We start from the raw sequence: 15553 nt of genomic DNA, 5'->3' as shown, positions 1-15553 counted from the left end.
CAAATTAAAAAAAAAAAATCATAACTAGGAAAATGAGAATGGATGAGGAACAGTCTTAACTTGGCTCCTCTCTCTCCACACATCTGTCCTTACTAAATACTGTGGCACTTACCATTGTGCTTTTGCCCTCACAGTGCCTACTGTGCCTGACTTTCCTCACAGGTTGGACTGTCAAGTGAACAGCACAGAAAATTATACAACAGTCCTGAAAAAGTGACCAAGATTTGTAACAGCTTCTGCAATCAAGTGGCTTGTACCTGCTGCGTAATACTGGCAAGAGCTGAGTGAGTAGAGTATAGCATAGTTTTATTTATTTGTAAAGCTTAGTCATAGTTCTAGGATGAATTGTGCCCTTATTGCCTTAAAGGCCTTAAAGGTGGTGTGGAGTAAAAAGAAGGGCTGATGTGTTCAAACCGTTGCCTGTGTGGAGTCAGTAAAATAACAGCTTCGTGCTGACTAGGTGGATGGGGACCATACAATAACCTGATCAGCCTGTCCTGAACAAACAAATGAACTTTTCACATGTATTTATCCTGTTTTTGGGGATGAGTGTGCTATTACACTTTTCTTTCTTTTCTTTTTTTTTTCCTTTTTTTTTTCTTTTTGTAGTTTGCTGCTGCTGCTGTTTACCCAGCTCTTCTTTAGCTCATGGCCCTACTTGTTTAGCCAGGTCTCATCTCCTCTTAAGATTTAGGCAGCCTTGATTTTCAAGTGCTCCCTCCTCTGTGGGACCACGGAGGCAATCCACTGACCAGTGCAACGCTTGGCCTCTTCCCATGTGTAACGGGGCATGTAGCCAAAATCCTTTTGTGCCTTCCTATAGGAGAAAGTGAATGGGGTGTTCAGGAGGGTGACCAGGTGACGGTTGGTGGAGGGGACGTACCTGACAAAGGGCCTGAGCAAGAAGCTCATGATCTCCAGCAGCAGCGAGAAGTAATACAACACTGACAGAGGCATGGGGAGCCGGGGCTCAATTCCAAACCCCAGGTCCTTGGTAAGCTCGTAATTTAGGTCTGCATAGCTCATATGAGGAGTGTCATCTGAGATGTAGTAGAATTGCCCCCTGATATGTCTGGCTTTCTGTGGGACCTGCAAAGCTTTGGCTGCCTGCACATGTGCCCAGGCAATGTTCCCCACATACACAGGGTTCACTAAAGCCTCCTTCCTGGAGAAGCGTAGGTAGACATTTTTGTTCAACAGACACTTATCCAGATGACCTTGAAGAAATGGGCATCCTTCTCCAAAAATGTACATGGATCTCAGGGCACAAGTCAGCAGCACACCACCATCCTTCAACACCTGGCCGTCTGCTTTCAGCACAAAGTCCTCTGCCAGTCTCTTACTCTGGGCATAAATGGATTTTGACATACACTCATAAACTGTATCTTCATCACCATTGAATACTGGGTCACCTTTGCAGTTTGGGCCTGTCACTTCTACGGTACTGGTGTATATGAAGTGCTGGACATTACAACGGGTACACGCCTCCAGCAGCATCTGAGTACCTTCAAAAGAGAAATGTGCAAGTTAGGTTGCGTGTAGCTGGGTTGGCTGAAAAGGGCTCCAGCCTGGAACTCCTCAAGCATGAAAAAAAAATTAATTAGTAATTTATATTAGATATAGTAAATATAGTAATAGCTTAATTAGCTATTCATGCCATTGATGCTGTTTGAAAAATATGGGAAAGTAATAAAGTACAGAGGAGCTGGATAAAATCAAAAGAGATAGCAAGTTTTAACAAAACAAACATAAAATTATCTTGGTAGTCGATATCCATTTGGGATCAATTTCACCCTAATAAAATGTGCTATATTTTTAACAGCACATGGTTAAGTATTAACTCATGAAATGAAGGTTGTATGGTAAAAATGAAAAGGTTCTTACGGTAATGGGAACTTGAGCATCTTTCACCTAGCAGGTAATAAAGTAAATCTTCCATGGACCAGATCTGTAAGTTCTACTTGCACAAAGTCCTTCTGGTTTCAGAGTCAGCATTACAAGAACCAAGCCTGAATATAGATCTGAAGAAGTGATTCATAGAGGGTACTTTTGTTTGGATTATATTTAATTATTATTTAATTCCCTTCCTCCTAAAAATTTAATATAATTCCCTTATCTTCCTAAAAAGATACTGTACCCCTGAGGCATTGTGTGAAATGTGAGCCAGAGAAAACCCCTGCATCATGGCAAATTTAACTTACAATTCATTGAGGTTCTCACACTCCCATCTGAGGTTTGAATTTGGAGACGCCACATCCACATACGCTTGCTTTGTCGCATCATCTTCGTGAGAGCCCATTCAAAAGGCTTGAAGTATGGAGGTTCCCACTTGGAGAATGGGGTTGCCAAAAGAAGTGCAATCTCTTAGTTACCAGACCCATCCCCTGTGTGTTCTTGGGTTTTGTCAGCTCCCATGGGGGAGGTTGGGTCTGCTCCCATCCAGACCACTCTCATCTGGGGAAGCTGAAAAGAGCTAGAAACTTTCCTTCTTTAGGTGTCCTATGTTTATAGGCCTGAATTAGAAGCTAGGTGGATTTTTTAACTACAAAAAAAAGGAGTGGGAATTAACTGGAATTTGTTTGCTTATGTTCTGGTTTGTGAACACGCACATCTGGTTCCTTGACACATTTTTATTATAAAAGTTTTGTTTGCTAGGAGAAACAAAACTTTCATGCTGCATGCCTGTGAAGTACATAGCAGTGTCTTGGCTGGCTGGAAAGCTGAAAGAGCATCAGAGTAGAAGTGGAGGAGAAAAGGGAAGAGGACTTTGATATTTAGCAACTGACCTTAGTGGCTGTTTGATCTGCGAGCAGTCCTGGTGTGTGCTTTCATTTTACCACTTGTTTTCAGCTAACCCTCACTGCCCAAATTATTTTATCCACAGACACACTCTGTCGGGGGGATCTGAATATTTTGTGCCTAAGTCTAAACGTGCTGAAAGGAATAACAGTGCAAACAAATAAACCCTCTAGCTCTGATCCAGCTCCTTTCTGCTTTTGGGACATTTAATTTTTATTTTGTATTTTTTAAGGGGTATAGGCAACATATTCTGCTGTGAAAAACAGATTGTAGCAGGAGGATGGTCATAAAGAGAAAGCTTTATAAATCCCCTCTCTGAACCCCTGTGTATTTATTTTTCATACCAAACAACGGACATGTTTACAGGAACTTGGCTTTTTGCTCTTCCCTCCTGGCAGGGACCTGAAAAACTGCCTGCTGGGCTCTAATTTGTGGCCACTTTCAATCTGTGGCTTTGAGTGACTGGAAATGAAACATTCTGGAAGCTAAATACACAGGTGATAGGCCAGGCTGAAATGACAAAAATGACATCTCATTGTTTTTAAGATCTGTGTAAGAGACAACTCATCTACAAAGAACACTCTCTTCCTCTGAGCACTGGAGTGCAGTCAATAATTGTAAAAGTGTTGCTTGTAGAAATATGTTCCATATTTTTCTGTGAAGAAGGCCTTTGTCTGTGGTAGAGAAGAACAAAGGACCAGGAAAACTGTCAGTGAAAATAAGAACATCTTCCCCAAATCCTCACCCAGGAGCTGGAGCAACACGGCCTGGGAGGTCAGCATGCAGGGAGGGTAAGCAGAACCTGTTTACTGAAAGGCATAGAGAGGGATCACAGGAAGGGGGATGCACTTGTTCTTTTAGGAAATATATTGAAATTTCCTGACAGCTGATACCACACAGGCCATTCCTGAGCCCAAGCCTTCCCCCTTAATCTGACCTCTCTTTACAAGGAACAGGAAGCCCTTAGTAGAAAGGGAGATCCCATCACTGAAGTCACTAAAAACCCTCCCTCCCACAGCCTTGAGTTTTCCAGGGAAATCTTAATAATGAGCTCTAAGTGGGAAAGTACCTGCTTCTCAGAACTGCATTCATGCACACACAGACGTAACAGCAAATGAAGGCAAAGGAAAAGAAGAGGGAGCAAAAGAATAGGAAGCAGAGAGACAGGATCTGGGGCATTGTCAATCAAAGTTTGCTGTAGTTGCAGCCAAAGACTGTAGTATTTGTAAAAACTGGAAAATGTGTTCAGGCAATTGTGTTACAGATTTTTTTCAGATGCATATTGGGATTTCAGAGATGAATTGCTTCCAAAAAGGTACACTGAGCATGGAATTATGACTATCCCCTCCAAAGGCAAAGACTGTGCAGATCTCGGGATGGGTGTATGTGAGTGCTAACAAAAGTGAACAGTCCTGCAGTGCCCCGCAGAGCGTGACTGATGCACACTGGCCATGGAGGTGGCCAGAGCTGCATAGGACTACACATATGCATGGCTTTCACTCACATGTGTAGCTGTGCAAACTGCAGAACAACCCAGTGAATCTGGCTCAGAAACAAATCATGTCAGGTGTTCCCTTTCCTGAGCAGATGATGATTAGCACTTAATAAAAAGAGGTCTGAGAAAGGTGCTTTGCCTGCTTACCTGTTACGTTGACTTCCCAGAGCATCTGTGTCTCTACAAGGCCCAAGAAGTCAATGACGGAAGCTGTGTGGATGACAAGGGAGACCCCCTGGCAGGCACGGTACAGGAACGTCACATCTCGGATGTCCCCCTCCAGGATTTTCACCTCTGTCTTGCCCTGGAATTCTGCAAGGGAAGCAGACAGCAAAGCAAAAGACCTCCTGGGCACCGTAAGGTGAGCTCTGACAGGAGTGGTGAAGGGCTGCATAGATGCTGAAGCTGTTCCTGGGGGCTGCTGACTGCCCAGGAACAGGAGCAATATTTTAAGGCTGGCAAAACAGAAGGCGTTTTCCAGTGGCTGTATTGCCAAGTGCTAACTACAGTGCTATACAGGTCTATGTTGCTTTACCTACCATATGTTTGCAGCCAATATTTAATATATTTTTTGTTTGTTTGTTTTTTTAAATGAAATTTCCCCACTTCTGTCAAGGGCCTGAAGCTTCCTTCAGGTGTGACATAGATCTGTTTTAAATTTCACAGAGGGAGAAGTTTTAGCTATGTATGTTCTGGTGATTGGCTATTAATAAAAGTGTTAATCCAAGTACCAAACAGCCAGGCACTGCATGCTCACATCTTCAGGTGATGAATGGTAGCATGTGCACACAGAGCTGTTCACACTTAATTCCTGCTCCTTGACTTTGCTCATATTGCAGCTCTTCTAATACATTACTTACAGTTCTGGCACCCCTCCTTTTTTACCTACCTAGATCACAACTTACCATGCCTTTACTAACTCTGGTGCTGACTCCATTTCAGCTTGTACACTGTGGGACCTTTTTTAGCATGCATATCCTTCTGGTCCAAATCTGAATTCTTAAGGCTTCACTCCTCAGCCCTGGCTTGCTTTAATCCCTGATCTTCGTGGTCAAGCTCCCTCGCTCCCCAGAAGCTAATGTGTGTGACAGTTCTCGATCTTGAAGCCACCCTTCTCCTAAATTTTGCTGCACAGCATCCTAAAACAGTCCAGAACTACGTTTCAAAATTGAGTCAGCACAGGATGATGGCATGGAGAAAATTGCAGCCCGGCGACATGCTGCCCTCCAGGGAAATCTGGTGGCCTGCCTGCAGCTGTGTCGTGGGAGAGGACTTTCTCAGCATGATGTACATCTTTTAAGGACGCAGTGTCACTACAGCAACACGTATCCTCTCCTGAGCCTCTGCTGTGCGTGCGCTAGAGGGCTCCCCAGGCACAGCTACTGGCTGGGGGCTCCGAGGCACAGGCAGATGCTGTGCCCTCTTCCAGCGGAATTCAATGGCCCGTTTAGATAAGGGGAGAATTTGATAAAATTTGTATAGCTTTTACCCTCAGCCGTGACAGAAATCTTGTGTATCCTAGTGTTTTTGCACTGGCTCCAAAGCAGGCAGGATTTCATCCCATATCTTTAATGGAGAAACACTAACAGATACAGATGCTAAGAAATAGAAACGAGTAGGAATTATCTTTCAATCTGTTTACCTGGTTTTCTCTCCTCCTTTGTGGAACCAGGCAGAATTTCATCCTGCATTAATTTAACAATTATTCTAATGCAACAAGTTTGAGGGATTTTTTTTCTCTTTACAGTTTCTTGATCTGAAATATGAAACAGGAATCTAAATGCTCAACATTTACAAAAGTCCTACTAAAACTAGAGTTACTGCCCTCCAGCACTACCACTGCCATGTGCTGTCTTGTGCTCCTATTTTACAGAATGCATTTATTTCCTAAGGCTGTGTTTTCAGGTGGTTTATACTGATCTCCACTGTGAATTGATTGAAAGATATGTTTTTCACAATGTAAATTCTGACATACATTCACTTCAGAGTGGTAACTGTACCTAGGCAGAAGCTAGGCAAATTGAGGTTTTTACACATGAAAACCAAAGCTTTCAGGAAAAATATAGAAGAAACTGCGTTGTATAAAGCTGATCACAGAGACAGCTGGTACTGGTCATTGGAAAGCTGCTGTCCAGCTGCTTTGTGCCTTGCTTGGGCTTGCAATTTAAGTTGTGTATGTGATATGAGACAGGAAAGCTGTTCCTGCCTTCCACTTTAGTCAGCAGAAGTTGCCCTTGAAAATACAATATGGACCTTGTTCACTGCCTTACCAACATAAGCTAACTCTGAGGAATCAGTAGACTGCTCTTGGTGTGCTCTGGGAAGAGGAAAATGACAGGTGAGCTTGGAAGTAGAGAGAAGGGAAAAAATGAATGGCTGGCAGGTAATGGTTTCAGTCTGAGATGGACAGCAGAGAGAAACTTGATTTCTGTCTTCAAAGCCAATTGCCCAGGCATCAAAACCCATGCATGCATCAGGTGGAAGGGGGATGAATAGAATAAATTCAACCCAGCTCTCCATTTTTGCTTTCTGTAGTTATGAGAAAGTACATAGCCACTGAGATAGCTTCTTGTACTTCACCAATGGTTTCTCTGGCTTCCGAGCTGCTGCGAGCAATGCTCCCTGCTTGCTACGGGGTAGTTTTTGCTTGGAAATGGGATGCTTACTCAGGAAAATACAATGTCCTATTGTGAACAGTGTCTGGCTCAGCAATGCAGTCAGACTATTTGCCCTAAATTGTCTTTCTTTATTCTAAGTCTTGTTTGAAGTTCGAGCAACCAGTAATGTCTGTGGGATTTCAGGAGCTTGAAGTACATCGTACTCTTTTACGGAGCTCCTAAGGGCTGCAGGGTGGATGGTGGATAGAGGCACTCATGAGAGCTCTCCACTTTCCTGATTAAATGGATGCTTCATAAAAATGATCTTTCATTCATGTGATAAAATTAAAAATTGCATTGTATTTTCATTTGTAAAGGGCAATGCAATTTATTAGTGTCTTTAGCCTGTGGGGGCTGAGATGTTTATTCTGTCCCAATTTCGGCTACTGAGATGTTCAACTTGCACGTGCTCCTGTCTTATTAGCTACGACCCTGACTCAGCAAAGATACTGCAAGCAAAATGTGCTCAAGAGTTCAGTGAGAAAGAAAATGACTCAGCCCTGCTCCTGGCTATTCAAGAAATCCAAACAATGTGTGCCAGTAAGCCAAAGTCCCTGCAGTAAAAATAATGGAGAGAATAGTAATGGGGAGAAATAATGGCTGAGAAGACTTCAGCCCCACAGGGTTTGCATTGGGAATAGCAAGTGCTGTGCTACAGAAGGGCTTGAAAGGGAATGGCAGGAAACTTTCAGGTAGTGCTGAGCACAGGCACTTGAAGAGATGTAGCTATAGAGGCTGATACACACAGAAGGACCACCAGTTCAAATGTAGGGGCCTAAGGCAGTCCAAACACATCTGAACTGCCTGCCTGCTCTTCCTACTACCTGTCTGTGGGGGAAAAGAAAAAATAAAAAATGTTCTGATACTTGATTTTTCCCTTCCTCTCGTGCTGTTCAGATAGGCAGCAGGAATGAAGCAAGAGTAGGAGAGGGCGGTATCTGGGCAATGTTCAGGAGAGGAAGGTGGGAGGAAAAGGAAAGAAGGCACAGAGCTTTCTTTTTAACAAAAAAAAAAAAAAAAAAGGATTAACAAAACCTCTGCTGCAGCCCAGCCAAGACTGTGCTCACACATGCAGTTGTTTTTGCTCCGCAGGAAGCTCCACAGTCCCCACAAAGTTCTCATGGCACAGAGCAGATGTTTCTGTGCTGCCCTGCTGCATCAGTGCTAAACCACACACACTACTGGTGCTGCAGAAGCTTGTGCCTATTGCAGTTGCAGGCTGTGGGTCCTGCCTGGAAATCAGAGCAGAAAGGACTGCTGCAAGGCTCAAGGGCATCGAGCAAATCTACATGAATCCAGTGAAATAGTGAATGAGATTTAATGAGGAGGAAGTCAAGGTTGTATAAAACCATCCTAAAGGCTTGTGCAATTTGCACCAGGTTTATGGTGCGCTGTTACTATTCTTCAGTGATACTTAAGCACTTTATAGAAAGACTGTGGCTCTTTAACACATTGTATGCAGATATTCTGTACGGATTCCCACACAGATAATGTCAGTATGGAGGAAGAATGGTTTTGAGGTTAAGATGTAATGGAGGAAAGCACATCAATTAAGTGTCTGTATGGCAGGGACTCATGAGTATGACCAAATTTAGGTACCCATGTGACATTTAAATAGAAGTGCTTAGGATGCCAGGAAATGGGACATTTAAAGCACAATACTCTGAGCTGCTTTCTCCACCACATACTGCTTCTGGCTGTGGGTGCATCACTCATTTATGCTGTCTCCAGTCCATTCAAGAAAACAAACCCCGACTTGTCCTCTGCAAATGAGTCCTGGCCCTTCTGTGCATACCACAAAAGAGTTCTGCTCTCCAGGCAACTACAGTAATAATAACAATAATAACCAAATTTTAAGCTATAACCTCACAAATCTCAGCCCCTGCAGGCCCATGTTAATCTAATTAATCACAGGTTGGAGAAAACGATCAGCACTGGCACCCACAACTTTGCCACTTGCACATCAGAGCCCAGGGCAGCATGCTCTGGGTTACACTGTCCCCCAGTTACAGCACTGGCTTCATATTCCTTCTCCCCAGGAGAAGGGTGAGATTTTTGCATTCATGTGGGTTTTGATGCAATAGAAGCCAGGCTTAAGGCAGCTGTTTGCTGCTCTACAAGTATATTGGTCTTTCTTCTGACCTAGCGAAGCCTCAGGCTCTGGCAAAGAAAACTCTTGCTATTAAGTTTTACGCCTGATTTCTGTGCTGGAGGGATAAAGCAAGAACTCCTTGAAATAAAGCCTATGCCTAAAAAAACAGGTTAGGGTGGGAGGTAAGGGTGCCCAAGCTATACACCTGAGACAAAAGCACACATACCCACAAAGCATCATCCTCACAAGATGGTACTCACTTCCAAAGCTCCTGAGTGCTTCACTGCTAAAGGCTTTGTCCAGCAGCCGAATCTCAGCCAGTGCCTCCTCTTCTTCCAGAAGTAACTGGATAATCCTCTGGCCAAGAAATCCTCCTGCTCCAGTCACCAGACAGCTTACCCCAGCCAGTGACATTGCTCTGAGTTGCTCGTCAGTGCCAAAATGGCTCTTCCTTGAAGTTTAACTGGCCGTTTCTCCTCCTGCCTGCCTGAGAAAACAAACACAGGACATCAACTTCCAGAGTCTTTACAGATCCCAAGGTGTTACCAGAAAGACAGAATATTGAAAAGCAAACTGACCCCTATGTTAAACAACATTTTTTAAAGCATTTCTAACTTCTGCTATCTATTCCTATACAGAAATAGCTTGCACAATTTCCCATTCACAGAAAAAAATTATTTATTAACTATTACAAACTGAAGAAGTTAAATCTGAAAATGCTCAATATCAACTTCAATGCTAAACAAACCCCAATGATGTCTGCTTCAATTCTTGGTTCCACCCCTCTAGCATTCAGAAGACTGTGGAGATTTTCTTGCATTTATATACTGCACTGCACCACCTTGGACATTTTGCTTCCCCTCCCTCTCACATCTCCCTTGCTACAAATGAATGTGGTGCTTCCACCCCGCCCCTCTCAGAGGAACGTCCTTGATGCAGCGAGGTCTGAATGCCTCATTAGATTTGGTCCTAAGTCCTAGGAGGGTAAATCCTCACTCTCATAATTCTCTGTAGCTGTGCTTGCTTGTATAACACAATGTTAATATGAAGGGAGAGAACATTAACATTAAATGTAAATAGCAGGAGTAGCTGTTTACGCTGTTGGTGATGCAAATCTTTTCTAGTTTTTTGGATGCTGGGCTCCCCCATTATAGCAGGGATTTCTAACTCTGTGTGAGAGAAGGGATTTTGTATTTGTTCAGGATACTTGAGGCTTTTGAAGTGATGAAATGTTCTGAAGTATAGAGTGGTTAAATAAAGCTGCTGGAAAGAAAGATTTACCACTGAAATGCCTGGTGTTAGAGTATCTCATCAAAATAAGTCTGTGGCTGGCTTTACAGTGAACTGTGTCATTATTTTTTACACTTCCAAAATACAAGGAGAACACCTGGCTATTTCTCACTAGAGGTTCATTCCCGTTCTAGCAAAACTCTTTCCTAGTGTGGGACCAGGATAAGGCTTAGGCATAAGTTTGAAGCGCATAATATTTACATTGCCTTCCCAGGTCTTTGTGTCCTAGAAGAATGCCCTGACTTGAGCTGTATTTTTTTCTCTCTCAATCATAGATAGTAAGACTGAAGCAAGATGTTGAACAGATAGCCACCTTAAAAGCTGCTATGGGAAATTATAAAGAAGCCCAACAGCACAACTAATCACTGAGATCACTGGAAAGAGGATCACTGATTTCAGGCATAGCTGGAGTGGATCTCTAAAAATGCTGCATTGTATTTTTGCATTAAATTCCCTAAATTCCCTGCTTTATTCTGTGGTCATGATTTTGGTTCAATCACTAAAGAGAGCCCTGGAGAAAAGCTATAGGAACATCATCCCCCATCATTACTTTTTTAGAGCAAAACTGCACCTTCAAATAACCACAGGAAAGCAAAGCCATCTTTGTTCAAGGAGAAGAGAACTTATGGCTGACACAGATGATAAAATTTTGGCAACTGTTTCAATGACACTGTCCTTGAAAATCCTTCTCTGACCCCCACAAAGCTTAAAAAAAGTTATTTGTGCTTCTTTCCTTGGCTCCTCTCAGACTGGACCTTGACTCTGTATGTTCTTATCAGAAGCTGGTGCAAATTAATTTTGTGCAGTATGTGCATTTTGCAAGGAAAAATAAGCCCACTGCTGCAGAAATGGTCTTCTCAGAAATGGTACTTCCTTTTTACATTTAGAAAGGAAATAAAATGCCTGAAAGAGGCATTATAAAAAGACACAACGCAACAGAGCCTCTTAGAATACAAAACATTTTCTTACACCATGCTTACCTATTAGTATGCCTGAGCTTATCTGGAGCAGCACTTGATATAACATGAATGTTGTGTAGAGGACTGTAGGGACATTTATTGCTGCTGTACTTTAGTCCTCTTAGGTATTTACTACTGGGCCAAATGCTTCACACGGTTTGAGTGAATTTCATACATCAGTACACAGCAGACCTCATTTGAACCGCCTTTTGTGGATATCAGAGACCAGACTGCAGCACTTTGCTCGGTTTAAGACCCACTGGTGCTTGCTGGTGCTTTCCTGTGATTTCACCTGGAGTGAACTTCCTCACCTTCAGTTTCTTTTTGGTGCTGCTGTGTGGTGTTGTAAGGTGTCACGACAGCTCCTCTGTGCAGCAAACCGGAGTGGCTCTGGTACCGCCTGAAGCACATGAAGGCAGATGCTGGAAAGTACCGTACGCCCCAGAGAGTGCTTACAGAGCAGCTTCAGTGAGCAGTGAGGCCAGAGCACGCCAGACCCCTGACCACTAGGAACAACTTGAAAGAACTCAAGGCTATAGCATTGGCTTGGGATTTGCAGACTAAAACACAATTTAACATCATCTAAAAAGTTTGCCAACACTGCACTCCGTGTCAGGGTGCAGTCATTTTTAACTATGTTGTCTCTGTCCTCCTTGGCTTTATCATAAAACAAGGCCTTCATGATCTGATATTTTCCTGATGTATACAGAGGTGGACAGGAATGGGTTGCATGTCTAAGAGCTGCATTTCAGAAAATCATTGCTTGCAAATTTTGGCTTGTGTTGGAGGATTGCCATACACGGACTAAGTGGATAGCCTAGTACATGTGCAACCCACTGTATCCCATCACACCCATGTTCCTAATCTGATGGCCCAGGAACAGTGTTGGTGCTCCAGCTTTCTTGGTGCCTACTGTGACAGAAATACTTTTGGGAAATGGCTGGCTGGTATTAGGAGAACACATTTTCTTAGACTTGCCACAAGGAGAAAAAAAAAAGGATTGTGAGGAGGGGAAGGGTGTGGAAAGAGGCACTGAGAAGAGTGGAGATGAGAAGACAGAAAGAGAGAAATAGTGAAGGAAAAATTCCCAGCAGCACTTAGAACAAACTGAATCATGGCACTAGAATGAATAAATACAATAACCTTTGCAGAACACCTAAGTTTTAGGTAGGATAAAAGTAGTATGTTTTTACAGAAGTGATATATTACTGCTCAATCAGGCAAAAGAAGCCATCTAGGAGAAGGAAGAGAAGGACAGGTCCCTTTGTCCAGAAAAAAAAAGTCTGTTTTAGGTCGCTAGATTGTGCCTGGTTGTCCAGGCTGATGAGAACTGAAGCAGAGAAAAGCAAAGACATGCTTATTATTTTAACTGGACCTTTTGCTGTCTAAACATACAGTAATTGTGACCAAAAAAACCCCGTGACAAATCCATGTGTTTCTCATATTAAGAATGAACATGTTTCTTAAAATCAGGTGCCTGTAAGCTTAAAATGTCTACATGCTGGCAGTTCTGGAAAAGTGGGTGTACTTTGAGTCATAGATGTACCCAAGGATAGGTTCTCCCCTTCAGGATGGGAGGCACTGTTCCCTGGAAACATTTTCCTTTGTCTTCTGATTACACATTGACAAGGGGCAACAAGACTTAAATAATTAACTTTTGGATCAGTATGCTGAATGACTAAACACAACTTCTCATAGTGAGGAATAGTTTTAAGACACTTCAACAAAGGTATGATGATCACCACCTTAAGAGGCCTCAATGTTTTTGTGTATTCAAGCCTGACAAAGAAAATCTCTCCTATTGCAGTAGTATCAATTTCTTTTGGTAGAAGGGAGAAAGTGACTGTAAACTTTTCTTACATGATCTTCATGATCAGAAAGACTTACTTTAGTATTCCTTGCTTGTGTGCTTAGACAATTGTGCTGAGCAATTAACTAGAAACAAACATTTAGTCTCTTTTTCCCTTTAGTTTTAGGTAGAACTGTGTTTCCTCAACTGAAATTGATGAGTGAATTATATATTTAAAGGCAGTAGAAATTTGCACCATATGCCAAAGGAAAATGTTTAATTTGGATCCACTTTGTAGATAAACTACCCTTGTAAATAGCCTGACTCCACGTCCCTGCTACATCCTCCAGGGATGCTGGAAGGCAGCAGGGTTTGATTAGTTCTTAACCCACATGTTTACAATCTCTTTGGGCACCGCTTTTGGGGAAGATTTGACCTTGCTTGAATTTGCATGAGAGATATTCACAACAATCAAACACAGAAAGCAGCAGGACAGAGTGTAGAAAGGGGGCATGTGGCTTTGGTATACACAGGCAAAAGCTTAATCTAGATCATAGAAAACATCCAAAGTCTTGGAAAACTTGTAGAATGGGCTTGCACAATAGCCTCTCAGCCTGGTGGAACCCTGTGAGCTCTTCTTTTAAGCTCACTCACCAAATATTTTTATTTTCCTCAGAAAATGCTTTCTGGGGCCTCTTTCACAGATGTTTAAGTGTTTCCTTAGCAGCTCCATGGTAGTAAGGAAGGGTACAGATCTGATATATTGTCCTTACTGTTTTTAGGCTGATGTTCCCCAACAACTTTGAAAGGAGCCTCTGGAGGTCTCTTCTCACAATGATGTCAGTTTAGATGAGGTTGCTCAGGGCCTTGGACAGTCAACCTCTGAATGGCTCGAAGGATGCAGGTTTCACTAAACCTCTGGGGTCCCACTGCAGCGTGTGACCACCCTCATGAAGAATTTTTCTCCACTAATTTATAACTGGAATTTCCCTCATTGCAGCTCGTGCCCACTGTCTTTCATTCTTTTCCTATGCACATGTGAGAACTTGGGCTGCACCTTCTGTGTTCCCTCCAACTGGGTAGCAAAAGGCAGTGGTAAGAGCCCCTCCACCAACTTTATTTAGCCCTCTAAGGACTGAACAAACCATGTTCACATAGTCCCTTCTTGTACAGCCTTGAAGTTCATCATAGGGTGTGATGTGCTATTATTCCTGTCTTATCTGCCTGGCTATAAGTCTGCCCACAAGGTTTGTTATTACTGGAACAGAGAGAAAGGCCTCCATGTGAAGGCCTCTGGAAGATCACTGCAGATACTTTTATCTCTGTGAGAAATTCAGGTCTAAACAGGATGAACTAACAGGGCTAGCTTCTCTTTTCTGCCTGCTTACGGCCACCTTAGGGCTTATACAGAAGGTCACTTTGTAGCTTGGCTCCTCTCACCCACGTTAGGGAAGTGGGCAAAATCACAGTTGCCAGTTGCAAAGCTCATTGCTGTGAATTGTATGTGCCCACATCTTAATGGTACCACATTTTTACTCATTTTGTCTGCTCTGTGTCACACCAGATACATACTGGTGAGCACAACACTACGGGAGAGTGCAGTTAGCACACCCAGAGCTCTCTCCTTTGGTACTTGATCACTATAGCATGACACTGGCACGAGCTTGACTGGCAAAATCTTTATTGCTCTTATTGCTGCATTTGTGCATTAAGGAAATGGCAGTCATAGTTGATAGACCTGCTTAGTTCTCAAATCCCCCTGGCCCTGGAGGAGAGGGGGTAGCAGGGGACAGTACACACACAGCCCTGAAATCTACTTGGTATCTTAAAGAAGACAACCACACAAAGATGGAGCAGCAGGTTGGTAGAAGGTCCAGCACTCCATCACTGCTCTGCATTTTTATCCCCTGGTTGTACAATTCAGAAAAACCTGGAGAAAGTCTAGCAGAAAACAAGTAGAAATGCTGAGTCCTCTGAGTCCCAGTTCTAGCGATCTGACCAGAACTTTGCTCACTCTTTCTGAGTTGTCATTAAACTGTAACAATATTCATTTAAAAATGTATGGACTGTACTTTATTTTGATTTTACACAATATTAAGCAAGATAATTGCAGATTCTGGTGATTCTGTTGGTATAAAATCTGCTGTAGACTACACATGAGAACAGGGAGAAAATTCAGTTTAGTTTATTTCTATTGATGAGTGAAGTATTTAAAATATTGGAAATGCCAGAACTAAAGAACTAAACTAACAATCTTGGTTTTACCTCCAACATGAGGGTCTTTCAGTCCAGGATCTCCTTTTACTTCCAAAATCTCCATTTTATTTTCACCATCAGCCCCCAATCCCTGCAGAGGAAGAAGAATGCCAGGGAGCAGGCAGAACAATCAACGTGTATGGGTATCATAGAAAAATTGAATATCCTGAGTTGGAAGGAACCCACAAGGATCATCAATTCCAATTCCTGGGTCCC

At 42.8% G+C, this 15553-nt stretch overlaps 1 protein-coding gene across 1 annotated transcript; it reads right to left on the bottom strand.

The window, feature by feature from the left end:
• Positions 1-690: 690 nt before the first annotated feature.
• On the bottom strand, positions 691-11008 carry HSD3B1 (hydroxy-delta-5-steroid dehydrogenase, 3 beta- and steroid delta-isomerase 1). Its single transcript, XM_035569590.2, has 5 exons — positions 10834-11008; positions 9880-9907; positions 9304-9494; positions 4442-4606; positions 691-1505 (listed from the first exon to the last, which is right to left on the bottom strand). The coding sequence occupies exons 2-5, from the start codon at positions 9891-9893 to the stop codon at positions 691-693; spliced, it is 1185 nt and encodes a 394-aa protein (XP_035425483.2). The 5' UTR covers positions 9894-9907; positions 10834-11008.
• Between the last annotated feature and the right edge of the window lie 4545 nt (positions 11009-15553).

Source organism: Cygnus atratus, chromosome 1 (assembly GCF_013377495.2).
Source record: "Cygnus atratus isolate AKBS03 ecotype Queensland, Australia chromosome 1, CAtr_DNAZoo_HiC_assembly, whole genome shotgun sequence".
Lineage (NCBI taxonomy): Eukaryota > Metazoa > Chordata > Aves > Anseriformes > Anatidae > Cygnus > Cygnus atratus.
The sequence above is the reverse complement of the archived record's forward strand: the minus strand, read 5'-3'. Positions and strand labels throughout refer to the sequence as shown.